This window comes from Caenorhabditis elegans, chromosome X, assembly GCF_000002985.6.
Source record: "Caenorhabditis elegans chromosome X".
NCBI lineage: Eukaryota > Metazoa > Nematoda > Chromadorea > Rhabditida > Rhabditidae > Caenorhabditis > Caenorhabditis elegans.
In genome coordinates this window covers 8,323,561-8,351,259 of record NC_003284.9, presented here as the reverse complement: position 1 = coordinate 8,351,259, position 27,699 = coordinate 8,323,561, and the positions used below count along the sequence as shown (strand labels likewise).

The window sequence follows — 27,699 nt, the reverse complement described above, 5'->3', positions numbered from 1 at the left end:
TTAGTTATTCTGAATTTTTGAATTTCTATCTAACTTTATTCCTTGTTCTTTTTCACTTCTCATACTTATTCCAAGTACCTCATGAAGATCTTTGTTTCTTTAACTCGACTCATTTTGGAATCAAACATTTCCTGATTCTACCGTATCCATTTACTCGTTGTTTATCCAAGTGTCATTTCAGTTAAAGATTCATATTGTAGGCGGCGCCGGCGACCCCATAGGAGAGGACACACAACGCACATTGAGGAGGAGCCCCACTGCCTCCAAAACAAGCCAACTTTGGGAGCGAGAGCGGCACAACCTGCTCTCAGACACAAAGAGTGACACGCCCACCATCTTGGATTCAGCCATAGCTTACCCGCTTCACAACGAATTCTGAATTTGCTTTACACGACTTGTCAGTTATTCTACTATGTCGACAATGACTATCAGTTCCACATCAATTTTAACAACGGTATCCACAACAACATCTAGTACAATAGTTCCATCACTCAATGATCCAATGGAAATTCAATTTGAAATCATGTTTGTTATGGTTCTATATTCTTGCTTAGCAGTTACTGGAGTCGGTGGAAACTGTTGGGTACTTATAAAAGTAATCAAACAGTTATCCGGATGCTCTTCAAATAGGAGTAGGCCTTACAAGACAGTGGTTCAATCATCAGCCTACGTCTACTTGATCATTTTGTCTGTGGTGGACTTGTTTTCACTCATCCCTGTACCGATGATTGTCACAGACGTATATGTGAATCATTTTCCATTTGGTCTATGGGCCTGCAAGCTCAGCTATTTTTGTGAGGCAATCAACAAGTCCTTGAGTCCCATGGTGCTGACTGCACTGTCTGTGGATAGATACATTGCTGTCTGCCATCCCACGTTGTACTGGTTACGAACAACAAAATTTTCGTTGGGAGTACTTGCAGTATGCTTTTCGGTTTCCCTGATTTTCATTATCCCAGTCACAAAAAAGGCCACAATGCAAGTGATGAAAGATAACACAGACGAGGAGATCATTAAATGTGCATTTGACCATGGAGACTCTGCAAGCTACGTGTTTGATACGGCTCAAGCAATTGTCTGCTATTTGGTTCCACTCTTCATCATCTGCGCAGTTTACCTTGCTATTCTTCATAAGCTCTTCATTCACACGAGATTCTCAACCGTTGGAAAGAAGACAAGCATTTCGCTGGGCAGAGTAGTCAAATGCAGTGTTATGGTTGTTGCTTTCTACTTTATTTGCTGGACACCGTACTGGACAATGAGAATTCATTACTTGGTGACAAGATTTATCGAGACCAATAGTGATGGTGAGTTAACATAGTCTCAAAAACAGATCAGAAATTAGACAATTTTTCATTTTCTCTCAGCCAGTTATTCATCAAATTTTCTTTTTTATTGAGACCCTTTTTTTCCATGCAATTTTTTAATGCGATGTTATTGTGTTCCAGTGAAAATAGCAATGGGCGCCATCAGAATTTCAAGTAGTTTTGATTGGCTTAGCTTTCATGAAATAAGAATCACTCTTTTGTAGAGTTTTAGGGATGTTTGATTCCAATTTTCAACATAGAACAACAAACCAAATGCATTATTTCAGGAAACTCCACGGTTATTGATGAGGTTGTTGCTGCAGTTGCAGAAGAGGTGCAGGATGGAATTGAAACGTCATACTTTTTTGGGCTGATATCAAAGAAACGGATGCACAATATTGAAATCGCATTGATCTACATTTTACATTCTCTCACATATGCCCAATCTGCATTCAACTGGCTCTTCTATTCCTTTCTCAACCGCAACCTACGCTCGAACAACGGCCGAGGAAACGGAACACGATCAGCCGCTAACACATCCGTATTTGATAACGGAAACGCAACAAGCACAGTCAACACTTCTTTGACACCGATTTGGAAGAATATTCAGCAAATGGGAAGTCATATCAAAACTGCTGGACTTGACACTCGTTCTGCTTTGATGAAGAAGTCGCCGTTTAAGGGAAAATCCAAAATTCAGTCTAGGTGAGTCATTAAAAACAAAATTTTGAGTTTTTCACTGATTGCATTAAATTTAGAAGTGCCGCCTACCTCGATTGCTCATCTGCTCACATGCTCAGACCGTCATCTGAAAACACGTTGAGTTCCTCGCTTCTTGACATTCCAAGAAGGCCATCATTAATTCCAAGACAAGAACCGTCGCTTGTCGGAAAAGCTCTTTCTTTCACAAATATTCCGCAGCCGCAATACCAACGAATAGAGCCGAAGGAGGAATCTTCTCACGGAGCAGTTTCAGAAAGCTCGTCTGTCGAATGGTTGTAGATAACAATACTTTGAATATGTACCTTTTTTCAACTTGTATCATTTTTCTTCTTTTTCTGTGAGTACCCTTTAAATTACATAATCTTTTTTTAAATATTCCTAGTCAATTCAACCCCTTCTCTTTGTGCACGGTGTAATTTGTATTTGATCTAACAAATCACCTCTGACCAGTGTCCAGAATCAAATCAAATTGTTTGTTATCATATCACAGTAGCTTTTTTGGATTCGTCTACCGGTCCCCCATTCCTCTCCCTGTTTCTGTATTTATAATGTGAGCTTGCCAAAACCCCCCTGAACAAAAAACAACAATCTTTATTGTTATTTGATAGAAAAAATGGATCTCGTATTTTCATTCCGGCAATTCCCGATGAGTGAAATAAGTAAATAAAAAGATAAACAAATAAATATTACGAAATATAATGTTGTTGAAATTTTATCTATTTGGAAAAGCCAAAAACAGAGACTCAAGCCTGGAGTACAAAAAAACATGTGCGACGGAAGAAACTGGACCGCATAGCCATACCTAATTGGACCACCATATCGGGTTTCACTGTACTGGTCGGTGGTTGGAAGAGGTTGCATAATGCATAACAATTGAGGTATCACAAATAAGTTGCAAAACATTTCAGTGGGTGTTTGAAATTTACAAGTCATTGTAACGAGATTTTTTTGCAGAAAATACTCAAAACAAAAGCAATATCTTTTTCATTAAAAACATTGAGATTTCATTAGGTTTATTTCTGGAAAACAATTCAAAATTGCAAAATCTTTGATCCTCAGATTCGGGTATCCTACCCAGATTGCAAAATTGAAATGGGCCTTTTCATCAATTTTTTTCTCGTGGATGATTCATTTGAGAAAAGTTTGCAATTAACTTCGGGTCAGCCTGCTCTCCATGACATCACAAGAAAATTGTCAAGTCAGACCAAACACCTGTTAGAGATGATGTCCCAAAGGTTTTGTTGTGCGCACGAATTAGTGATTCTCTGAAATCGAACAGCTACGAACGTGGACTTTGTTTTTTGAGTGATATTCGAAGGGAGTTGTAACACGCAAAATTGAATGGTTTATATGGTTATTCCAATATAAATCTTATCATAGTTTTGATTTTGTGTAATTTTGCTAACAAGCTCAAACTCAAACATAGTTATGAAGAATACTTCTGAAGATGGAAGAATATTTCTGAAAATGAAACAAAAGTTTCATATTGGAAAAGATCAGTGCTGGCTGCACTCAGGTATAGCGGCCAAAGTTAAGTAATGCAGCAGTAATAAAGAGAACACGGTATTCAGTTCATAATTTCTATTATTACAGTGATTCTGCAATAAAAACTACACCAGCATCCAATAAAGTTATACTAAGATAAAACAGCCCGTTCAGTGATTTCAAATATTTTTTATTGCTAATTTTTCTAGAACAATTTCAACAGCATGGATATTTTATTTTTGTAACAATTCTTCCTATTCTATAGACCATGATATTTTCAAATATCAGCAGTAGTTGGAACAAATGGTTTTCAGTTCAGTTACACTCCTCTCCAAAAACGTTTATGAAATATGCATCAATGCTTTTGATAATAATTTTTGAATTATTTCAAGTTCACATTTGTTGATGTTTCAAAAAACGCGAGGTCACCTTCCTGCTTGATATGCATTTCAAGAATAGTGATGTATTATTTTGCAATTTTTTTCTATTTCTCTTCATTTTTGCGCTAGACAGAATAAAACGAACACAACGAGATAACCTTGTACATTATTCATAAATTTTCAGGAGCAACACACCAAAATGCCCTCTTGAACATGCGCCTGGAAAGGAAAATTGAAAAATTGGATGTACCGCGTCAAAATTAGGACTAAAACCCCAGCGCATGGAGCCTTTGTTACGGTGACATGACTCAACCATCAATTACAACGCCTTTATATTCTGTTAGCAGGGAATTAGAAATCGTCGGACGAAGGTACAAAACGGGTGTTGTTTTCCGTTTTGATTTTGACCAATGTTATCGTTCACGTGTCCGAAAAGCTTGAAAACGTGACAAAAGGAGAGTGTCGCAGAGTCAAAATGCGAAACTAAGAAATTATTCATTGCTGTTCAAGAGAATTCGAGTTGTGTTTACTTTATTTAAAGCTTCGTGTGCCAACAATAAGATTTGCTGAAAAATACAATAAATGCAAAATAAATTACAAAATTAAAAAAAAATCAATTAACTTGAAAATGAAGATGCTATTTTCGTAGGGAAAAAAATGGTTCGAACGTTTGAAACTGAGTTTTCAGAGTTATCTTAAATGCAGAATGAGCAAAAAAATTCGTATTGCAGCCATAATAATATAATAATGTAATAGAAGAAATACGGGAAGTGAATACAGAGATCTATAATTTTCTCGCTCAATTTCATAATTGAAAAATCCCCGGCAGAACGACAAAACTGACTGGATTTTTGAAATGTTTTGAAGTTTTATTACATGAAAATTATGGTGCTGACAATTAAAATGTCCCACTTTATCGAAAAACGCGTTGCATCAGCCATAATGTGTGATAAGCTGCCTCTTCTGAAAAGCTGTATAAATATAAGAGATACGCTTCCGATAATTGAGTTCGCTCTAACATCATGCTCTCCGCAAGTACTATTTTTGCTTGGGTTGCAATATTCGGATCTTATGTTGCTTATAAAGGTTTTACACAGATTATGTGTATTTTGTTTAATATTAAGTTTATTCAGTGTACAATTTTCTGATCAAACAACGTGTCGACAATTATGGTAAGAAAACTGTTGCTATATCGGGATGTGACTCTGGTTTTGGACGTCTTCTTGCTGTCAGACTTGTGAAACAGGGAGTGCCAGTAATTGCGGGAGTTTTAAAAAAAGAGGTAACATAGTACTTTACTTTATCCGACTTAAAATCTGGAACACTAAATATTTAAGAATGGAGAGAGCTTGAAGAAAGAAGTAAACACTCCAAGTCTTCTCACGTTCGGAATACTTAACGTTGCTAACGACGAAAGTGTAAAAGAGTTCGTGAAGTTGGTTGAAAAGACAGTGGAAAATCGCGGACTCTGGGGAGTTGTTGCTAATGCTGGAATCCTTGGAAATTCTGGTCCAGACGATTGGCTTTCTGCACAAGATTATATCAATGTGAGGTTCTAAAAATAGTGTTTAGTATGAAACCGTTTGCTTCAGACAATGCAAGTGAATACTTTCGGAGTCATGCGATTTATTCAAGGACTCAAAAAGTTTGTAAAGAAGCAGGAAGGAAGGTAACATATTAATTCGTCCGAATTTATCAAATTTTGCTTAAGGGTCTAAGACAGTTTTCAGATAGTAGGTAGGTATCAAAATTATGACATGACCTAAAAAACACTGTGCAAAAAACAAACTCACTCGAAATGTCATAAACATTTTAATAGTTTTCAAATTCTCATGTTTACAAAAAATTGTGATATTACAAGAAACTGGCGAAATATAATTTTCGATGAACTTCTTTTCCAGAGTTGTCATTATCTCATCAATCTCTGGTCGAACTCCTCGTCCAACTGTCGGTCCTTACTGCGTCTCAAAGCATGCTGTGGAAGCATACGCAGATGTTATCAGGTACTTTAACGGTTTTGATCAAATAATAACAGTTTTATGACAGACACGAATTAATTGATTTCAATGTCTCCGTGCATTTATTGGAGCCTGGCTTCTTCACCACAAACATTACACAAACCGCTACAAATGATTTGGACGCGGTTTGGGAACGACTAGACGACGAAACAAAGAAGGAGTATGGAAAAGAGTTTTATGATGATTGTGAGTGGTTTTCAAAATTTTGAATGAAATTTGCATCTTTGATTTCCAGACAAGAATTCCCGATTCTCTCGTCTATCCCACTGCGCTGATGATCTAAACCCAGTTATTGATGCATATGATCATGCTCTGCTTGGAAAATACCCAAAAACTAGATACTGGGTTGGCTGGGACACCATTCTGTTTTACATTCCTCTGGCAACACTTCCAACTTTTGCTCAAGATTGGTTCATTTCATTTCAGCGTTGTAGCCGGCCAGTTCCTGCCTCAATGAAGAATCATCATTAAAAATATATCAATTTTTTTCTGTTGCCAAGATTAAAATATGTGTCACCTTTGTTTTTTGGTGTTTTGTTGCAGCCATTTTTCTCACTCAGACATTTACAAATAATGAATATTCTGATAACAAAGGAATGTATTTTCATTAGGGATTACATAAGGTTTACCAGTAAAGATTGTGATTCAATTCGTACATATTTCAGCTATTCCACGACTACAAATTTAACAAAAATCAAAACGATACAAAAAACAGTGATTGATAACTAACTTTGTTATAATAATAGGCCTAATAGTTAAGTTTAAAAAGTTCAAGAAAAACAACAAAATCAACCAAATTAAGTTGGAGCTCCAACATTGTTTGACAACAGATATTCGATAGAAAATTCCTTCATTTGTTTTGTAATTTCTGTGAGGGCAGTTTGATTAGATTCCGGATTTTGATGTTTTATGACAGGTTGAACCAGTTGAATCATTGGATGAGGCATCTACAACTTTGATTATTAGTTAGGGAAACTATTTAAAATCCTAGTTTGAGTTTATTTCAAATTGCCACAAGTATCAAAACTTTACAATTTTAGAGATTTTTATTCAAATTTGGTTTTTTTGGGAAACTGGTTTTGTGAAGAAATGTGTCATTTTTATCACACTCGGTTACTCCACTTTTAAAAACACCTAACAAATTTAAATTGGACTTAAAAAAAGTTAGAACTCACAATTTAAAGCTGGAACTGAGACATGAGAGATACCAAATGATTATTCAGATGAGCCTGAAGTCTTCTTAACTCAGCTATTTTGTCAAAGTGCCGTTTTTCTTTCTTTTTTTCGTCGGTTTTTGGCATAAATTTGTAAAAACTGTGAGGATTGAGTTTTTTGTGCAACAAAGTTTATTGATAAATGTTTTTTCAAAATATCAAGTGTTTGAAAAATTTATGTAGTATCCCAAATGCAACAACGATAGTAAAAAATGTCCGAAAACGCTTAAAGCAAGATCTGTAAATGCCATCAGGCGTTGCAATAGCTAGTTTTTGTATTCATATTTGCAAAAACGTTTAGATTTTTTTTTTTGAGTTTTCTTTCATTTACATATATAAAGCATTTCATCTAGGTCAAGAACAGACCCTCCAAATGTTTGCCGTGAAACCTGTTTCAACATCTCAAAAATACATACCGTATATCGATAACTAATTTTCATTTTGAGGTTACTACTTTCGAGAGTAGTAACCTCAAAATTCCCTCATAAAACCTCATGTTTTATGTGAAAATTGATGAAAATTGTGTATTTTGCCTCCCAAGACATTGAAATGCAATGTTTAAGTGAAAATATATGGGAAATTATTGAAGAATGAACAAGGATGCCATTGGAGTAATCGAATATTTGAGGCGGCTTTCGCAACCAAAAAGAAGAGGTGCCGCACTATTTGAGACTGCCGCACTAATTTTCGAAAGGGCGGTAGGGGTGCCGCACTAATAGAGAATATACGGTACATACAAAAACTGAAAACAAAAAAACATTGACCGACACTGTTGATGGTACGAGCAAAAAACTGATCCTCAAAATGAATGTTGATTTACCTCTTCACGCAGTCGGCCTTAGAAAGCCGTTCAACTTCCTTTTTTGGTATTTCGGAGAGGACTCATACGACTCCACTAAGAGTTTGACAATATGTGGTGTAAACCTTGTTACTTTTTTCAAATTCGCATTGGTTTCATAGAAACAAAGCATATAAATATTTATTTAAAGATCCTACGGGCTTTTTGTTTTCCATGGACAAGAACTTTCCAGGCAAAGATAAATGCTTTAAAAAATTGGTATCGAAAAAAAAAAGTGATCCGAAAAGTTAAATGGAAAATGTGTGAATAGATTATCCCATTTCATGGAAAATTTTATTTAAAAATATTTAAATGAAAACATTGAGATCTGGATACCAACATTTTTGCAAAAAATGTGCCTAAACCTATCTGCAATTTTACAAATAAATCTAATCAAACGTAATTTTATTCTAAGTTTAACTTTAATTTTACAACGGTTTGTTAACCTGGGAACAATTTTAGAGTTTTTGAATAAATGGCACGTACTGTGGTTCGCCATCCCCAAACCTTTAAATGTCACCCAACCTCCAAAAAAACTTTCAAATTCTTCGTGATAATGGCATACCTGATACTTCCCAGAAAAATTAATTGGTCAATGCTGCTGCTCGTTAGCCCTTGCTGTCGACTTTTGCTTTCCTTATTTCACCACTCTTACTTCTTTCATTTTTGATTGATTTTTTCTTATTTCTTACATACTTGCTACTGGGAAGTGGGTCGGGACCGCGGATCAATTTGTCTTGACCAATCTACCTGGCCCTTCAGATTGCTACCTGGGTTTGCTACCCACTGTTTTATAGAACACAAAGGATTTAGGGCTATAGTTTTGATGGGTTAGGTTTTTGAAATTTATTGTGTCTTCATAATTGTTTATTTTGTTTGCCTCCGAAAAAGTATGTTTGTCACATTTATTACGGTCGTCTTTTAAGAATATACCCAAACATGAAATGAACACAGAAAAATTCAAGCTTCACAAATTTTTAGTTACCAAAAAAGTTTGCAAAAGAAACCTCAAGCTTCGACACAACGAGGAATTATGGCTGGGTTGCCTGGAGCAAGTTGCATCTCCTCTTCGTCATCAAACCAGTCCACCGGTCCAAACACCTCAAGGTCGTAGCCAACGAGTGTGCCATCTCCGACACGTGAATCGCTCATATCCGTGACAACACCAGACCAGCCGAGATAACAGACAAACATTGCCATCAACAGACAGAAGATGAGAATGATGAGAAGAACAACAATAGCTGTGGTGTGATCCTCGGCGTGCACAAAGTCACCATTGGCCAAAGTTGAGGTGAAGACGGCCCGAGTATGGTCTACCATGTTCTTTGAAAAATTAATATTTCTGTTGAATTTAAAGAAAATTATTTAGAGAAAAAGTAAGATGGGTAAAATAAGTAAACGAATTAAAATGTTTTAGAGATTGATACCGGCTAAATATAACGAACCTCAATTACAGGAAGAAACGATCAAGTGAACGGGGGCTGAAAGCACAGCATATTAAAAAATCTATAAAAAATAAGAAAGCAAAAATGTGTAAGTGGGAAAATGAGTTTAAACGACGTCGACGAGAAGGGCTAATGAGCAGTAGGGTTGGCCTATAGAGTCATTTGGGAATAATCAGGTGCGTCAGTATCACAAGCATGATGCTGGTCGAAATTAAAACATCCATTAATCTTTCATACAACTTGACTAAAGTATTTAAATACTAATCAATCATTATGAACAACAATGTTTATCAAATTCAATGTAAACGAAACCATTTTTCCATAAAGTCGCACATCCAAACTTTATTTGTTTTTTTAATATTGATTGATTGAAAAGTTTCGTATTTTTGTTGATTTTTGAAGTTAATATCCTAATTGTGCCATTTTCTCCCAAGTACTAACACACCAACAATGTCATCAAAATTGACTTACCTCCCTTCCTCAGGATACTTCATCGATTTTTGCCTGCTGCGCGGATCACAACTATTCAAATTTTTCGGTTTTTTGCTTGGGTGGACCATAGTTGTATGACCCGTCCGGAAGCGTCTCTTGTCATTATTTATTTTCTCAAAGAGTCACCAGCCCATCCAAGACCATTACCGTTCTTCTACCTCTTCTACACCATGCATTATTTCACCGTAAGGATTGTTAAATAAGCTGAAAAGATTTACGGCAGTATTAAAAATTGTGTTATCAATAAAAATTTAACAGGTTGTTCCCGGACTAGTTTTTCTTCACAGAATCATTTAATCTGAATAGCGCTAAAAACAATACAATTCAACAGAAGTGTTTATTAACCATTCGAAACAACGTGAAATTCGATTTTAGTTATTGAGATAAACTACGGATTCATCTTTTCTGCGTAAAAATCCACTTAAAGGAAGTCCAGTGCCTATCTCAGCAACCCAGTCAAACTGATGGTTATAGTGAATTTTAACCAAGTTTTCAGCAGCAGCCTTGTTTGTTTCTTTGCAAAATGCAGAGCACAACCAGAGAAGAAGAAGGGAGAGTACAGTAAGGATAAGCACCATATGATGGATATTGGCGTTGAGTAGGTTGGTGAGGTCTGCTTCGGTTCCTCCAAGTGAGTTTGTTTTTAGGGTAGAGATTGGTGTCATTTTTTGGCTGAAAGAGGTTAAAATCATTTTTCGATGTATTCAAAAGTATGGGGAGCATTTATTTCCAATCATATCGAAACACTAATCAACCACAATTGTTTTGAAAAAAAATTAGAACCAGATTTTTTTTTAAAGTGAGTTGAATATTAAAGAAAAAATAGACTGAATTGAAATCATAAAAAGCCAATAACAATAGTGGGAAGTTATACATATTATCCCCTACACTTTGATAACAAGTGTGTTTTATTTTCAAACAATAATATTCATACTTGGAAAAATTAATTAATGGAACCTAATAGCACGGTAATGTTTCAAATTTTTAGAATATGTGAATTCAACTAAGCTTTGAAAATATAGCAGGAAAACATGGTTTTTTTACTGAGCTAAAACATAGTGAAGGTTTAGAACATTCGACATAGAACACGTTTTGCATGTTTTTCAATATTACAGGGTAGGCCATAATCATGGTTATCCCACCCTGTAAATAGGTATGTTAAAAGTAAACTCAGGAAGGTTCTCAATTCCTAGATTGTCTCCCATAGTTTTAAAATACTAACATTTTCAAAAGTACTCTTATTTAATTTGAAAAAAAAAAGAACATGTTTACTATCCGTAATTATCATTGAAAAGTTTGCATGAACAATACATATAAACCAATAACATTACTTCAATATGACTTTAATATCCAATAGATAAAGCGCTTACCAGTGTGACTTAAAGCAGTGGCAGAGTGGAAGTACCTTTGCGTCTCTGAATTTGGTATACTCCAAGTCTTCTGAAACAGTTTTAAAATTATTCAGAATAGAAAGTTATAACGAACAAAGAAGTTAATACGGCAGTTTGATTAAAGTCAGAAAAGAATTATAAAATTGTGGAAATTAAAGCACGTGAGAAGTAAAAAAAACATTCAATGTACTCCCGTTAAAAACGAAAGTTAATTAATAACCAATAATATCATCCCATGAGTCAGGATCGGTAGGCGATTTGATTTCTAGTCTGTTTAGTTTTTAAAATTTTTTGATGTGACTAATTGATTTGAAGAATAAAGAGTAGAACTTCCTGATCATTCGGAATGAAATTTTTTATTGTTGTTTCTGAAGAAAAAAATAGTTAATAAGGGGACTCTTCAAAAAAACTCTTCAATTGAAGTTACTCTAAAAACAACGTTCAATGTCATAATCTACAGAATTTGTGTCAATGAGATAAGTGTGAAAGAACCTTTTTTGACCAAGCTGGGCAGTCTCATAAGTTCCTGAAAGATTACCAAGAGGTTGTAATAGAATTTCAAACGCGTGAAACAACTAACGAGTTCATTATCGGTGTTTTCCCAATTGTTGAAACCTGAATGCTTGACAACGTAGAAAAAATTATTATACTCAGAAAAAAAATGTAAATGAAATGAATAGTTTCATTGCTTAGTTCACAATCCCGCGTACACACTATGTTTCAGAAAATTAGATAGCAACCTTGCCAACGTGTATTGGCCAAGCAGCAATGTGGGTGGAGTTTTTTTACTGTAAATCGTTAAAGCCAACACACAAGACAACTGGTGAAGACTGATGTGAATTATCTTTGAGCAAATGCAATAAAACGTTGGTTAAAAATTGAATGTACTGGTTGGGAATCTTTTTAATTAATAGTTAATTTAATTTGCTTAAAAAAAATTAATGCACGCGTAGTTGTATTTTACTTGAAGCGATAATTTTCAAATAAGCAACAAAAACTCAACTATCATTTGGTTTTTGCAACATGCTAAGCTGACTAGGAGGTATATAATTCCCATATGATATATTTGGTTAACTATATTGGTTAACACTGCTTTTCATTACCCTTTTGTCCACTTGGCTCCAACTTTCTTTCCCACCAAAAATGTTTGCTCTTTCATTTTGTAAAAGTTTTTCCCACATTCTGATCTCACCGCTTTATTCGACAAGATAGTTTCATCTGAAATAGAGGCACTGCATATATACACAGCTGTACTGAATCTTTATAACTTTTAATCCGTTTATATTTTGTCGTTGTTTTAATTATTGGTCTTTGCAAAGTTGAGTTCAGTATTAATTTTTTAGGACATGGACCATGCTCAGGTTCTGAGTAACTGAACTTGGGATGATGCAAACGCCATGCATGTGAAAAATCACGTTATACCCATTTTTATCCTACTTATTCTCATCTTTCTTATGATACTTGTAATTTTTGTGCTAATCACCCTCATCGCATTGTATATTGGCTGTTCTCCTGCCATGATTAACGCGTGCGGTGCAAATGACTGAGATGATACTTTTGTTGGCTACAACTTCAATATGTTCAAACCTGCTGAAAAGTTAGAAGAGCACAATAATAATGGACTTACTTCAGGCAATGCAGCCTTAATTCCTTGTTTTGTGGAAGTTTGATACCTAAATCTATAAATGAATGTTGCAAATGTTGAATAATATTTAGTATTTTTTGTTAAAAAATTTCAGAACTTTCTTTTATCAGATAGTTTAATTTTTTCACGATGAGTGTGAAAAAATGAAATTTGTGAGTGCGAACCTCATAACAAACAAACTTGTAAATCAAAACATTGTTTCATTCTTTGACTTTGAGGCTGAGCTAACATAATGTATTGTATTGTATAAGTATAAGTGAAGCAATGTTAATCTTAACAAACTTCAAATTATTCTTTAAATAACTTTGAACTAATCCTAAACAACAAAATCAAAGTTTCAAACACCTTAATGGGTCATCGCCTCACCCACCGAATGCAAAACACAGACGATCGCGGAACCCGCAATGTGGAACACCTAGTTTGTCTATGCGTGTTTTTGCTGCTTCATTTTCAAAAATGTTGTAAAAAACATAAAAATGTTGACCGCCATTTCGGTGAGAATTATTATGCTCCAAGTTTTTTAAGTAGCAGAATAATTTCTCTAGAATGGTGCGGTTATACACCGTCACGGTCATTTACTCACGAGTTTGATATACATAATTTGGACTAAAAAAACACTGAAAAAATAAAGTATATAATCATCCACATATCTAAAAAAAAACCACGTGGAAAGGAAAACAAAACTAATAAGTTTTGGTTTGAATCTGAAAGAATAAGGGATGGTACTCGGTTTTGGAAGGAGCATGTGCCATTCTTTAAGTTTTCTGATCATTTTTTATATATGTAGATATTTTATGAACATAGTTTTCAAAAATACACCTTAAAGTTCAGTGCAATAAATTCCGTACATTCCAGGCATATATTTAGATTTTCAGAGTGTTTACACTCCACAAAGCTGGATTAAATCATATGGAAAATGTGAAAAATCAATGTATTATTAATATTCATAAGCAGACCATAAAATTTGAAGAAAAACTTTTTCTTCGATCGACGGCTTCCTAAAAGTGGCAAAAACTGGGTAATTGCCACTTTTTTAAACAAAATCGATAATTGTGTTTTACTCCTTGAAATGCTGCCGACAAATCCAAATGCACATAACTCGTGATTTTGATGCTCTCGCAACTGATAATTCCCTAATGGCAGCATTGGAGGTAGGACAGCTCATTAGCCCTTGTTGTCGACTTCGTTTCGACTCATTATTTTGATTTTATGCTTCTAACTACTTTTTCAGATATACTTTCTGAATTTTTAACTTATAAGTATGTCGTTAACGCAATTACACTTAACCTCACAATCAAATACACTTCTCAGAAAATGAACGAAACTCACACTGATTCCATCATCGACGTAACTCTTGCCATTGAGGAAACTTCACAGAAACAACACCAGATGATAACTGTTGCTGTCCTTTGGTTCATCCTCGCCATCTTGCTAGTGATGGTTATTTTTGCGTGCGACCTTGGTTCTGGTGACAGGAACGGTGCCAGGCAAGCACGTGTCGGTGATCGAACGCTTGCTGGATATGAATTTGGAATGCTCGAACATGGTGACTCATTCACAGAGGATGTACATCTCACTTCAGGCAATCGAAACATAATTCCTAGTTATGTTTAATTTTGAGATATTGGTCCTATAGAAATAAATGAATACTCCGAAGGAAAAATGATGTGTACTGGTAATCTCAGAATTTGAGAGAAATGAGCTGAAATAAACAACAACGGAGATCAGAATGCCTGCCTAGAACGGTAACAGTGACTGAACACTCCTGGAGCTACACATCGCGTACTAGAGTGTATCTCCAAAACTTATTTGAACTTCGAAAGTGACACCCTGAAATTGTTTCTCTAAAACGTTTTCACATGAAATTTAGTTTTACGCTTAAATTACAAACAGGATCTTTCATCTGATTAAGCTTAAGGTTTCTTGTTTGAAAGCGATAAAAACGTAGAGTCAAATTATATATGCGAATGGCTTGTGTAAAGAATAATTTTCAGAGTTAAAGTACGTTTTGCAAGTCGTTTCTGTAGACTCGTTTTTTGCACAGATCCAGATTTTAGATATCGAACAATTATCACTTATTATAGAAATATGTATTACCAGTTATTCAGATACCCGGGAAAAAAAACGGCTTCATACAGCGACAAAATTTGCCATTAAAAAAAAAGTTCGAGTTCTCTTCACTTCGGTTTTTCACGCACTCGCTTTTTTTAGTTGTGGGTTTGTCAGATAGATTGTCCATAAACGATAATGCTTGCGGGTAATTATTTTTGGTTAGTTTTTAAATGAAACAATTTTTTCTAGACAGTAACTAACGTCGGTGTAGTTTTTTTTTTCTCGCATGTAATTACAGGCTGAGTTCTGAAGCGATGAAGTCTGCTTCGTTTTGAATATCTCTCAAACTCAGTGAAAGCCTTCATTACACACGCACTCGCCATAAAATCATGTGTTCTTATTATCAACTTTCTTGCAAAGTCTCAAACCAATAAATTGTATTTCTAACTATAATTCCATTAAACTTTCGAACCTTAAAATCTGTTTTTTATTCGTTAATAATGACTTTTTTTTTTGCAGACTTCAAATGGCCTGTTTGTCCCAAGAAGCAACAAATGCATCACTTTTAATGACTACTATGGCAACGACAAAGCCCGTCGCCGGGCATGGCATTTACGCATCTCCACTACCACTTCTATTCCTTGCGGCGTTTATGGTTGTGGTCATCCTCATTGCTCACATAATGGCTCCAGAAGTACAACCAGGATACGAGAATCCAAATTTTGGTGATGGAACACTCGTTGGATACGAGCTCGAAATGTACGGTACGGTTGACCCATTCGAAGAAAATCCAATGCAGGACCTTGCTCCGGGAAATCCCGAAATATTACCACGTTCCTATGACGTTTAATTTATTTTTTCAATAGTGAACTGAACTTGAACAAATAAACGTTTGTGAACCAGAAGTGATGTGATCTATCAGTGTTGATGAATGAAAACTAGTACTAGATCTTTTATTTTGTTATGAATTCTATGCTGATATCTATGCCAATTTTTGATGACTACTAATGTCCGATTTTTCTTTGAGTTAAATAAATAAAATTCAAATTCAAATATACATCAAGACTAATCACGAGTTGGGAATCCTATTATTGCTTTCCATATCTCCGCCTTTTGCTACTCATTTTCTCTTATTTGATACGTGATAATTATACAGGTATCATTAACCAAGCTGTGTTGGCAAGAATTAAATGATTTTTTTCTGTTGCTATTAGGTCTCCAAATAAGTTCCGGGTCAAAAATCATAACTTTGTTCGCTGCGTATCGATTTTTATGAAACTTTGGGAATACACGTTATCAGCCATGATCTTTCATTTGACAATAGTCACAAAATTTTTTGACCAAGTGTCCTAACTCGGAGCCAATTTTTTCAGGCATTTCTATTATCTCGCTTCCCTACAGCTTTGAATTGAGGTTTGTGTGCGGATTTTGCTTTGTTTGAAATACATTATAAGGAAAAAAACAAAAGTTTGGAAAAACCCGTTCAAAAATTTTTTTTTGTCGGACGTCAGAAAATCTTCAAAAAATTTTTTGTCGAAAATCCTTGATTTTTCATACAAAAATGATGTAACTATGTGTAAACTATAATATTTTTACACATAAAAAACGTTTACATTTAGTTCGATACTCTGAAATGATAGTAAAAAAATATTTTTTCCGGAAAGTTTTAGAGTTTTTTGAGTATTTCTTGAGATCCAAATATCAAACTCAAATGTTTTGTATGTGTAAAAATAGTTAACACTTAGTTACATCATTTTTGTATGAAAAATCAAGAATTTTTGACAAAGACTTTTTTGAAGATTTTTTGACGACCGACAAAAAAAATTTAATAAAATCCGCACACAAACCTCAATTCAAAGCTGAAAAGAAGCGAGATCCAAAAAATGTCTGAAAAAATTGGCTCCAAGTTAGGGCACTTCGGGTGGTCAAAAAATTTTGTGATTACCGTCAAATGAAAGATCATGGTTGATAACGTGAATTCTCAAAATTTCGTAAAAATCGATACGCAGCGAACAAAGTTATGATTTTTGACCCGGAACTTATTTGGATACTTAATAGATACATGTTTTGGTTTCAAAATTACTTCAAAAAAAGTTTTTTTCAGATTTTTGCACTGTGCAGCAGTGAAAAAGTCAATTATGATGTTCTTCTTGCTATTATTCTTATTTCCGTAATTGCAATCACGTTCATCAGACTTCTCTGCGTGATCAACATCAAAAAGCAAGATGAAGCCAATGCCAGTTCTAACACCGGACTCAATGTGAACTTCGATGATGAATAAGTTGTGTAAATGTCAATGTATAAATATAGTCGAACACTTAACGATTCTCGTTCAGTATTGGAAACGGCGTACCCATTGCTAGAAAAAAAAACCATTAGGTGTATTTATTTATTTTGATTATTGCCAGATCGAACGAATATCCGGAAGCATCTCATATTGGTGCACAGTTTTACTCTAAATAGAGTGTATATACTGTGTTACCATAACTGTATCTAATTTTCACCACCACAAAAACAAACTTGAATTTGTGTTGATACTACTCCGACACAGTTATCTTCAAACTTTCAAAATGCTCATTGATCCAATTAGCTTATTGTGAAGCTAGTCAAAGAATTGTGTGATCCTGACTCACACGATGATATTCGTTCCTCGTTAATTTCTTGTTTTTCGCTTCTGATTTCGTTTTATTTTTTTCCAATTCGTTGCTTAATGTTTACTTTTTCTTTTAAAGTATGAAATTGTATAGAACTGATCTCCAAAATCAATTTAAACTTAGAGGAACATTTTTTCACTTAATGACTTCAAAAAAGTGCCTTATCATTGTTTTTTTTTCCAGAAAATGGCATCAAACCCCAACGAATTGCCAAATCTTGACGACGGTAACATCCTCAACATTTTCATTGTCGTAATCTCCGCTTTTTTAATCATTTGCATCGTTGCTCCAATCCTCTTTGCAATTCGTGAGAGAAAACGAAGTTCATGTGGACAATGCCGTTCAATTCAATGGCCAAGTTGGCGGTGATGTCGCTATCATCAGAATAGTTCAAAAGCAAAGAACTGATGACAGAAGACAGCAGCCATCCATTTCCCCGGTTGCTTAAATGATATTATCGTTTCCTTGGAGTTGATCATCGGTAATAAAAATCTTGTTAAAAATTGTTTTTTCCTCAGTCCATTATTGCTTCAAACCCAAAATTAATTTACAACACATCAACTGCAAGACACTGAAGAGAGTTGCAATGTTGAACTGCAGAACATATGCCAATTCTTTTTCAACAAGTTTCGAAAACAAACTAGAACCAAAACCAAAGTCAAGTTTACAATATTTATTGCACTATTTTGAACATGTCACTTCCTTTTGGATTTTAAGCCGTTTAACAGATTTTTGATGTAGACTCATGTTCTCTATACTTTTGTTTGATCAACGAATGCTGGCAAAGGACATAAATGCAAAAGTATCAATTTGTTCTTCCGTTAACTAATGCAACTTTATATTGAATGAAGAATCAGACCAACACTAAAATGAGCTCTGTATAGATATCTTCAATTAACTTTGAATCAGGTGACGTCTAAAACAAAAGTAACACGATAATCAGCATTATTTACGTATGGATACGTAAGGTAATTCCCAATAGACGTTGTTGACTTCTTTCAACATTTTGAAAAACTTTTACTTCTACTTTTTACAATTCATCACGTGAGTATTATAGATGTAATTGATCTGCTTCAGAACAAAATCTTTAGTATTTTACCATTAATTTACTGACGTTTTTTTAATCGACCATTGAATTAAGAACTCTAATTTAATCCCAGACAAGAAATTGGAAACCTGTTGTCAAAGACGATTTTGTCATGGTGTTTGGAGTCTTTTTTGTCATGGTGTTTGGAGTCTTTTGGAGTTTATAATAATATTGCTTCACCTCATTGCTGTTCTTCTTGAACTTATTGTAGGTATTCTAAGTCATTTTGAAAATCTGCATATCCAGAATACTAATATCCCGCAAAGAACAGTGCATGTGCGAATCAACGTTTATATCCACGATACTCAAGGTGACCCTGAACTCGATCTCGAAATGGAAAATCAGTAATATAATTCTTGTGGTTTTTTTCAGTTGAATTCTTCCACTTGAATAATTAAAGTTATGACTTAATTGCCCCTTTTATTATGTTTACAATGTTTTGTGCAAATACAATAAATTCAGTCCAGAAATTTTCAAAATTTTCATTTTATTTACACTTTTGTTAGTAACGATTGGAAGTCCTCCCACATTGCTTCTTCGCCAATACGTATCGACGACGTCACTTGTTGTTTTAGTAAAAACTTGCAATCCTGTGACTTTAATTTCAAAGTAGTCCTAATAATTCTAATTTTGACGTCAAAGTAAAATCGAAAAATCTTATGTGGTATTGTGGATGCCTAATTTATGTATTTAAAATATTTATGTGATGCTCATTTGTAAACGTACCTGAAGATGCTGTCGATTGCCTGAGATGTCTCAGTTATCTCACAGCGGAAAACAACTTTTCGCGCCGTGCTCTAGTCTCCCTTACTTGCAAACGCACCCTAGTCCTGTCAGTCCATTCGCCCAATTCACTATTTCTGTTTCCATTTTAAAACTCTTTATTTGAAAGTCCACCATTCTGAGCGTTACAAACGTGCTCCACTAAGCGTCATGCAGCGTCATAGCGGAGTGTCGTTTACAGCTTCCAGATGCTTTGGTTTTTTCCAAACAAACCTGAATGGAGATCTCTCGAATTTGTGTAGATGTGTTCTGTTGTTCCAAGACACTGCTTATCAGTGCAAATGTACCGTAATCAACGAAATAACGTGAGATAAAATATCAAGATATACAATAAAAGATGATATTTCAGAAAAACTAGACTTCCAACTACTGACACGGAAAAATTTGGCCAAATTTAAGATTTTAGCTAAAATTAGACCTTTTTTAAATTTTGAACATCCATAAACAATTTCTGAAATTTTTTGAGAAGAATCCCTACACATTTTGGGTATATACGGTTGAAGTCGTCAAACTGTTACTTCTTATTAAAGATGTTCAAAAAAGTTTTCATGCTTTCTCTATCATCATTGGACTATTTTGTAAGATCAAGAAAACTGATCTGACCAAACTTCCTAAAAACAAATACTACTATTTCTGAGTCAGAATATGATATTATTGTCTAAACATAATTTTTCTCATTAGTCCTTGATTTTCGCTTTGCGTTTTTAATTTTCCATTTCTCACGTGACTTTTGTTTCAAACTATCAAACCCACACTATTCTAGAAAATATAATTTGTTTTGATTTTTATATATAAGACACGAAATTTTTATCGTGATTCCTTTTTTCTTCTCAGTAATGTATTCTTTTATAAATAAAAATACATAATGATTTGTAATATTTTCAGAAACGTGGTAAGCATGCAGACCTCGACAATTCAAACCAACGAATCACCGGAGTTGAATGATGACTTCTCACTTCTATCAAATGATGTCCTTCTCTATTTCGTTTTTGTGGCTGGGTGGCTCGTTTCCCTTGCAGTTTTTGTTTGGACCCGAATAATCAAAAAACGCGCCCCAGTACGTCAAGGGCACTATCACGTCAATGGTGCATACCAAAACGAACATGCCGACAATCAAGTCAATGATCCACCTCCACAAGAACAGCGAGAGGAAAGTGAGAAATCAGTGGAATCCATATATTAAATGTAATTGTGTACAACTGTTCTATAAATATTAAACTCTCACATAATAAATTTGTTTCTCACCAAAAATGTGAGTTACAGATTTTCAGATTTCTAAGATGACTTATTTTGATACAAAATGCATTGCCACTTCCACCAAACCGAATATTCCCTCATAGAGGGATGGGCCTGCCACCCACGACCCACGCTTGGGTGTAGGGAGCGGAAGGAGTAACGGATCTCGGTTTTTTGACCCGTGTTCAAATACACGAATTTGTAATAAAACTTCTCAAAAAAGTTCTAAAATTTCTTATCGTGGTTCGCAATTTCCAAAAAAAAACCATAATTTCAGCTAAAATCTCCAATTTTGCCCATTTTTCGTGACGAAGCTGACCGAAGTTGACTCTTTTTCAATTATGAACATATATTATCTTACGTCATTTTGTTAAAGTACATTTGAAGCACATAGAAAACCAAAAACTATTGAAGCTGGTTACCGAACGTCTTTAGATAACTTGGTTATTTTTTCGAAAAGCTGATCCGCCAAAATTTTAAAAAATTTTTTGAAAAATTTCATTGTGAAATTCGTTCATGAAATGTACAGGGATTGCACATTTTCAATCAACATGTTAAAAATTCTCAGAACCGGAACTCCTCATTTAAGCAATCTCTATGTTTTTTACCTGTTAGATTTATGTTGTAGGGAAAAATAGTTTTACGCATCTTGAACTTTTCTCTCTTTGACCAAGCTCCAGTGATACTTCTGAAGAGCAATCCAACATAAATTAGCTGCTCAAGTGATATTTTAACATCGTTGTTTTCGTAACAAATCGGCGTCACTAGTATTTTTTCTAGTTACTTGCAGTCATGAGCTTTTCAAACCGAAAGAATCGATAACATCGTCTTAATTTTTGATAGCAACGTCAGAGATAATTAATTCCCAAGCGACATTGTTGCCTAGCATCGCTATTCGGTTATCCTTCTTTTTCACTTTTTACTTTTCACAAATATTTTTTCAGTTCCTGCTATAGATAAAAACTCATTTCAAATTACCAATAAAAGTATCACATCAGGAATTTTTGCTGGACCAAAATGACTTTTTATTGGAGCATAGTCCCTAAAGCTCTGTAGTTCTAATGACCATTTGACAAGTTTTCATAGATTTTTTATTGTTTAGATTTCAGCATTGTTAAGTTCAAATTTCCAGTTATACGCTAATCATTCTGATTTCAATACAGTAGTTGAGCTCCTCCCACCCTTTTCATTGGTATCAATTGCCACCAGGGAAATGAGCTTTTAAAGGTGAAGTAGCGCAAGTGGGGAAATTGTTAAAAACCACTCCTTTGGTCCCAGAATGACCGAATATCATAATGAAACGTTTCAACAATTTTTCGAACGTTTTTTATTTAGTGTCAAGAAGTGACAATTACTCAGTTTTTGCCACTTATAATTTTAGAAGTCGACCAAAAAATAGTTTTTTTGTAATAAAACATTGTAAAAATTAAAACATGCGACATTGCTTTGAATTTCCTCAAAAGCTCATATTTTTCAAAATTTCAATTTTTTGCAAAAACTTTGCCCGTCAATTATAAAAAAATCTAAATTTTTTTGGAATGTTTTAATATGATATTCGGTCGTTTTAAATCGTTATAAGTGCATTTAGACAAAATTCCCACTGGCGCTACTCCACCTTTAAATGATATCTGACGTGCTTGCAATTTTTAAGTTTACATTAGTGTATTTATTAAAAGAACAATACAACTTTTAATATATTTGAGGAGTCCGATAATTTTCACCGGATGGATCTTATTAATTTTTGTTAACTCAAATGGTTTGAAGTAGTTAAGCCCTTTCAATTGTCTAACTCTAACAATAAGATATTATTTATGGTAATCAGGTACCTGAAATGTTCAACCGTTTTTCATAAATTCCTTGGTTTGCCCATTATAATCTATCCAACGGTACTTGTAAGTTCATGGAAGTTGCACTCGCAAAATGGAGATCACACATTCTAGAAGCTCAAAGCTGATACTTTCATTCCAATTAGTCAGTAATCAGACTTTACTTCTAACTTGAGCTAAACTTTTTATTTCTCACAATTCTCACGTATTATAATTATTTTTGACTTACTTCTCTTCTTCAACTTTGGTATGTATAATTATTTAAACGATTATCACAATCCTCCTATAGTTTCAATTTTGCTTCATGTTTAATGTGAATTTCTATATTTAGTCAGAATCAGAGGTGTGCGGCAACTGCCGACAATTCTACAAAATGAGACGGTTGGGATGGATGTTCCCCCGATATTTTTCATTAAAATATTATATAATGATACAATATAGAAAAGTATTTGCTTTATTTGAAAATAACTTTTATTGGCTTATAAATACCGAGAAAGTGCTAAAAAATTGTCCGAAAATTGAAAATTGCCGGTGAAAATTGCCGCCAATTTTTCGACAATTTTCACCGGCAATTTTCAATATTCAGACAATCTTAAAACACTTTCTCGGTTTTTCCAAGTCTAATAAAAATTATTTCCAGATGGAGAAAATAATTTTATATAATCTATTATTAAACTTTAATAAAAAATATCGGGGGAACATGCCCAACCGTCTCATTTTGTACAATTGCCGCGCACCCCTGGTCAGAATATCATTTAAGACTTTAATTTGTTTTTCAGAGACATGTCGGATATTTTGATGTCCACAAACCTCACTACCGAGTATCCGAGGACCAGCATGCAGGATAGTCGTTTGTGGCTCATCTGTCTAGCTCCAAGTGGTTGGCTCTTTGCGGTCATTCTCATCATTTATGCCTTTCGAAAAAACAAACGACGCATGCAAGTTTTCGATATCTATCACCTCAACGAAAGCAACGATCAGGCCCGTGGCAATGCCGATGGAGCACCTCCACAAGAACATCAAGTCCATAACCATGTCAATGGAGGTTATCAAAACGGTCAAGTCGAAGACGACCTTGAGGAAAATGCACATCCACCTCAGGAACGACTACAAGAAAGAGTATAATCCCGATGTTTTTCTATTGATTTCGTATATCATTTGTTGCAGTTTCAAGATACACATTAATAAAAAAACACTCTGAAAAACTAATGTTACTACTGATTATCTTTCACAGACTCCCTCCACAGACATTTAAACTACCGGAATTTTTCACGTATACTGCCTTTCATATTATAAAAGAATCTGGATTGGTTCCATTGTAAAGTAAACTTTCAAATATGAGTATTTTCTTTGGGACGTCTAAAGTTTCACAAACGCTCTTCACTCGAATTTCTTTATTTGCTTGTTCCGGTCTCAATAGTGAGAAACTGGTAACATCCAAAAATCTAACGTTTCATTATTGATATATTATTTTCGGCTCATCGTCTAGGTTCAATTTAATCAACTCATTTGTATGCTGCTCACCTTTGTTTGAGTGGAAACCGCAATAAAAAGGTTCGGCTGAACATTAGCAAACATCATAACTGTTTCCCTAATGCTGTGATAAATATAAAATTGAGAAATTCACGGACCAAACATTCTCAATACAAATCATTTCTCCAGTGCTACGAGTACAATGGTGAATTTGGTTTTTCAGCTATGGAAATAAAAAACAGGAATATATTCAACTTTACCCGCTGAATTTTGTTTTTTTCGGTATTAAAATTTAAAAACTGAATAGAATACAAATTTTATTTATAACATGAAACAGATTTTTGAACTCCTACTCTTTTGTATTTATATTCCGTTTTTGGTCAGTAATCAATTTTGGTAATTATAAAAGCAAACCTGCTCTATCGCATTTTTTTTGATCTACAGACATGAGCGCATCTTTTTTCTCTTTTCACAACAAAAAAACAACAACTCTTAGCATATCTGTGTATCGCGTGTCCCCACACTCTTTCTTCATTCCCTCTTCAGTTCACACACTCTCTCTCTCTCTCTCTCTCTCTCTCTCTCTCTCTCTCTCTCTCTCTCTCTCTCTCTCTCTCTCTCTTGCCTCGTAAGGGCCGCGCAGGTGTGTGCGCGCGCAATGGTTCCGACCATTCGAGAACTCATCAGTCCTTACTTGCCATTTCATTGTTTCATTCCTCTCTCTAACTCTTTTTTCTTAACTCATTTCTTCAATTTCAGGTAATGTCTCCTTTGTGGCTCGTTGTCTTTATAGTCCCACTGGCGTCTGGAATTAGTTTGTCTGATTGTTCTAAAAAGAACTCGTGCTACGGATCTCCGGTCAATTGCCAGCCGGGTATTGATTGCCACGTGCTCCTTCGCTTTGAGGATGATGGCACTTTGGATGTTCACCTGCAAAACTTCACTGCCCCTGATGGATACGTCGCTCTTGCCTATAACTCTAATCAGAATGCCCCTACCGAGTACCTGATCTGCATTCCTCATGAGCGCAAACGTCTTCGTGGAATTTCTTCTCAAGGCGAGATCATAACAATCACTGAGCAGGTATTTTAAGTTTCTGTATGATGGTTCACCGATGTTTATTTAATTATTTTCAGAACATGGCTCAATACGTAGCTCAGATGGACACCAATACATTCATTTGCTCGTTTGTTGGAAAGGAAATTCCTTCCAACTTCAGAATGCAGTCGAATTTTGTGGTTTCTGAAGGATTATTCGCGAATGAGAGCAACATTCCAACGACGTACAAGCTCGAACCCATCAGCACGGACAGTGTCTTCTTCCACCCCATTGCAGCAACCATTGGCCGACAAGACGAAGCCTTATCTGAAGATGAGGAAAAGTTGGCTACGGATCTGCTTGGGAAGGTCCAGAGACTTTCTGATCATGATTCTGAATCTACTGATATGGAGGCAATTCTCAATGAAAAAAACAGATTCACAATTGAGGAATTTGAGGAAAAACTCTTTTCGGCAATGTCTAATCGTCGCCGCCCAATCAAGAAGTTTGAGCGGGAGGAAGAAGATCAAGACGATGATGAATATTCTGAAGTTGAAGAGAAGGAATCGCATCCCAAAAAGCGTCGTGAACATAAGAAAGGGCGCCACACCCGAGTTCTCAGCGACGAGCAAGAAGAGGATTACGATCAATACGAGGATGATATGCCATCGAAGAAAAGAAAACGTCCGTTCAACAGCGAGGAGCTTGAGAATGGCGAAGATGTGGACTTTGGCAAAAAGTCTAACAAAAACAGCAAAAGGGGACGTTCGATGGACAAAGACAGAGATGATGATGATGCTTACAATAGGTAAACGGAATGAACGTTTTTAGATCAAATGAACCATTAATTTTTCAGTTCGGACGATGACTACGACAACAGCTCTGCCAAATTCAAGCACTTCCGCAACGCCATCATCATCCTTGTCTTCTGCATTCATTTCTAAATCCTTGTTAAAAGATCATCGCGGCATATTTTTTAATTATTTATTGCATTAACATTTTGTGCTCCTTTGCGGATTGTTTGATATAACACATCGGGTATCTATTGAAAAGTAAATTAACTTTTTTGAACGACGTGTTTTTTTTCTGAATTCCAAAACATGTTTGAGGACTCTAGATGGAAGTGTTCGGGAAACTGGGATTTTTTATTCGACGAAACACTTAAGTAAATGAGTTTTCAGTTTATTATTGGAGCAACAACGGTATTTGCAAGACCGCAGCTGTTCACTCCTCTCGCCAGACGGAAGTACCTGAGAACGAATAACTGATGAATTTCCGAAACAAAAATCACTAACCCGCTTGCGCCCCATGAAGTTCCCCATGAATTTTTAACAATCCAGTAGGCTGATTCTCCTTCTCCGCCGTATCCAATAATTGTGAGAGCATGAGCTCCCATTGACTTTTCCGTACAGTCTTCAACAGATGGATTAAAAATTCCAGAACGATAACTGTACATTGCTTTGACGACATTCATTCCTGAAAACAAAAAGATGTTGTATATTTTAATGATTTAATAAGGCATTCATTACCAAAAGTGACGGGTCCTTTAGTTCCAACCCAATTTGCGATATCTTCTTCATTATTTGATAACATCCGGAAATCATCAATGAACACCCGAGTGTCATTTTCTTTCAAAAAGCACTGGTCGTGTTTTAAAGCGGAGTAAGGGTATTCTTTTTCGCTTTCCAAGCCATTTTCTTTCACAAATCTTAACTTTTCAGGCTTTCAAATCCTATTTTTTTGAAAATAGTTCACTCACTTCATAGCATATGGACGATATCCACCACTGCAGCCATTGTTTCTTCCATCACAATCCACCATTTCCTGTTCAGAAAGAGACACTAACTTTCCTTTCTTGATTGCGTTCTGAGCTTCAACAGAAGCAACTGTAGCAAACGCCCAACACGATCCACATTGTCCTTGATTTTTGATTGGCGTTAATTTTCCTTGTTCTCTCCAATCAATTGAAGCAGGGCGAATAACACCAGTTTCTAAATAACTTCCTTCAAATTTCGGTGTGTCAAAATCATATTTTGTATATTTATTTTCTTGAACCATTTTTTGCAATTCCTCATCGGTCCAGTCTGTGAACTCGTTAACATCTAAATCCAATCCAAGATTTCTTTCTTCTTCGGCTTCAAACTCTATAACATTTCTCAGAAAAATTTGGTACCGGTATTCAAATTCTTCCACAGACGTGTATTTTCTGTCAAACTTCAAAATAAAATCATTGAACATTTGTTCGTGCTTTAGATTTTCCATTTTATGGTTAAGCCGTTGAAATACGAAGAAACTGAGCAAAATTAGCATTGTCAGTAGAACCAAGCCAGAGAATAGTTGAGTGAGGACATAGCTTAAATCACTATTTCCATTTGGATACTTTCGGTTTCTGTAAAATCCTTGTATTATCTTTTTTCAAGAAATAAATGAAGAAACTTGCTTTATCAAAGTCTCCACTGGAATTTCTATTCGATCATCAACAGCCTTACACGGTTTTTGTTCTTCATTAAATACGGTGGCGCTCACCATTTTATTTTAGGAGTCGATAGCTTGAAATCGAAAGGAGTACAGCGAGCAAATGACCGCTATCAGTTTTCAGTTTTTCGCCTATT

General features: G+C 35.1%; 7 protein-coding genes, 2 non-coding genes and 1 pseudogene across 10 annotated transcripts; 6 read left to right on the top strand and 4 right to left on the bottom strand.

Annotated features, from left to right (window-relative positions):
* The first annotated feature begins 175 nt into the window (after positions 1-175).
* Positions 176-2,726, top strand: npr-28 (G-protein coupled receptors family 1 profile domain-containing protein). Its single transcript, NM_077015.7, has 3 exons — positions 176-1,307; positions 1,595-2,012; positions 2,066-2,726. The coding sequence occupies exons 1-3, from the start codon at positions 413-415 to the stop codon at positions 2,307-2,309; spliced, it is 1,557 nt and encodes a 518-aa protein (NP_509416.2). The 5' UTR covers positions 176-412; the 3' UTR covers positions 2,310-2,726.
* Positions 2,727-4,911: 2,185 nt separating this feature from the next.
* drd-5 (dietary restriction down regulated) lies at positions 4,912-6,503 on the top strand. The gene is made up of 7 exons (NM_077014.5): positions 4,912-4,981; positions 5,029-5,177; positions 5,233-5,442; positions 5,488-5,564; positions 5,797-5,898; positions 5,942-6,099; positions 6,149-6,503. The coding sequence occupies exons 1-7, from the start codon at positions 4,918-4,920 to the stop codon at positions 6,382-6,384; spliced, it is 996 nt and encodes a 331-aa protein (NP_509415.2). The 5' UTR covers positions 4,912-4,917; the 3' UTR covers positions 6,385-6,503.
* A 2,470-nt stretch (positions 6,504-8,973) lies between these two features.
* Positions 8,974-9,285, bottom strand: F55E10.1 (Vpu protein; the record flags this gene model as incomplete). Its single annotated transcript, NM_077013.1, has 1 exon — positions 8,974-9,285. One exon carries the CDS (start codon positions 9,283-9,285, stop codon positions 8,974-8,976), a length of 312 nt encoding a protein of 103 aa, NP_509414.1.
* A 988-nt stretch (positions 9,286-10,273) lies between these two features.
* On the bottom strand, positions 10,274-10,567 carry F55E10.2 (uncharacterized protein; the record flags this gene model as incomplete). The annotated part of the gene is made up of 1 exon (NM_077012.1): positions 10,274-10,567. One exon carries the CDS (start codon positions 10,565-10,567, stop codon positions 10,274-10,276), a length of 294 nt encoding a protein of 97 aa, NP_509413.1.
* Positions 10,568-15,642: 5,075 nt separating this feature from the next.
* Positions 15,643-18,013, top strand: F55E10.5 (annotated as a pseudogene). Its single transcript has 3 exons — positions 15,643-15,749; positions 17,095-17,276; positions 17,828-18,013. Coding segments are annotated over exons 1-3 (475 nt in total).
* A 5,346-nt stretch (positions 18,014-23,359) lies between these two features.
* On the top strand, positions 23,360-23,701 carry F55E10.4 (Cubilin; the record flags this gene model as incomplete). Its single annotated transcript, NM_077010.1, has 1 exon — positions 23,360-23,701. The coding sequence occupies one exon, from the start codon at positions 23,360-23,362 to the stop codon at positions 23,699-23,701; it is 342 nt and encodes a 113-aa protein (NP_509411.1).
* Positions 23,702-24,597: 896 nt separating this feature from the next.
* Positions 24,598-24,671, bottom strand: F55E10.10. The gene has a single exon (NR_071663.1). It is a non-coding gene; the product is annotated as an Unclassified non-coding RNA F55E10.10 (non-coding RNA).
* On the top strand, positions 24,598-24,671 carry F55E10.9. The gene has a single exon (NR_071664.1). It is a non-coding gene; the product is annotated as an Unclassified non-coding RNA F55E10.9 (non-coding RNA).
* Positions 24,672-24,808: 137 nt separating this feature from the next.
* On the top strand, positions 24,809-26,153 carry R09F10.8 (DOMON domain-containing protein). Its single transcript, NM_077008.6, has 3 exons — positions 24,809-25,132; positions 25,186-25,895; positions 25,944-26,153. The coding sequence occupies exons 1-3, from the start codon at positions 24,812-24,814 to the stop codon at positions 26,029-26,031; spliced, it is 1,119 nt and encodes a 372-aa protein (NP_509409.2). The 5' UTR covers positions 24,809-24,811; the 3' UTR covers positions 26,032-26,153.
* Positions 26,068-27,668, bottom strand: R09F10.1 (Papain family cysteine protease). Its single transcript, NM_077007.6, has 5 exons — positions 27,528-27,668; positions 26,847-27,476; positions 26,617-26,795; positions 26,383-26,563; positions 26,068-26,337 (listed from the first exon to the last, which is right to left on the bottom strand). The coding sequence occupies exons 1-5, from the start codon at positions 27,614-27,616 to the stop codon at positions 26,265-26,267; spliced, it is 1,152 nt and encodes a 383-aa protein (NP_509408.1). The 5' UTR covers positions 27,617-27,668; the 3' UTR covers positions 26,068-26,264.
* Positions 27,669-27,699: the final 31 nt, after the last annotated feature.

Bases quoted from the DNA above. Each gene is read 5' to 3' on its own strand.
- drd-5 (NM_077014.5), top strand. From the start codon at position 4,918: ATGCTCTCCGCAAGTACTATTTTTGCTTGGGTTGCAATATTCGGATCT. The intron at 5,443-5,487 runs GTGAGGTTCTAA...CGTTTGCTTCAG, and splicing joins CTGCACAAGATTATATCAAT to ACAATGCAAGTGAATACTTT. The intron at 5,565-5,796 runs GTAACATATTAA...CTTCTTTTCCAG, and splicing joins GTAAAGAAGCAGGAAGGAAG to AGTTGTCATTATCTCATCAA.
- npr-28 (NM_077015.7), top strand. From the start codon at position 413: ATGTCGACAATGACTATCAGTTCCACATCAATTTTAACAACGGTATCC. The intron at 1,308-1,594 runs GTGAGTTAACAT...GCATTATTTCAG, and splicing joins TATCGAGACCAATAGTGATG to GAAACTCCACGGTTATTGAT. The intron at 2,013-2,065 runs GTGAGTCATTAA...CATTAAATTTAG, and splicing joins AAATCCAAAATTCAGTCTAG to AAGTGCCGCCTACCTCGATT.
- R09F10.1 (NM_077007.6), bottom strand. From the start codon at position 27,616: ATGGTGAGCGCCACCGTATTTAATGAAGAACAAAAACCGTGTAAGGCT. The intron at 27,477-27,527 runs GCAAGTTTCTTC...AGGATTTTACAG, and splicing joins CCAGTGGAGACTTTGATAAA to AAACCGAAAGTATCCAAATG. The intron at 26,564-26,616 runs GTAATGAATGCC...TTTTGTTTTCAG, and splicing joins TAAAGGACCCGTCACTTTTG to GAATGAATGTCGTCAAAGCA.
- R09F10.8 (NM_077008.6), top strand. From the start codon at position 24,812: ATGTCTCCTTTGTGGCTCGTTGTCTTTATAGTCCCACTGGCGTCTGGA. The intron at 25,133-25,185 runs GTATTTTAAGTT...AATTATTTTCAG, and splicing joins TCATAACAATCACTGAGCAG to AACATGGCTCAATACGTAGC. The intron at 25,896-25,943 runs GTAAACGGAATG...TTAATTTTTCAG, and splicing joins GATGATGATGCTTACAATAG to TTCGGACGATGACTACGACA.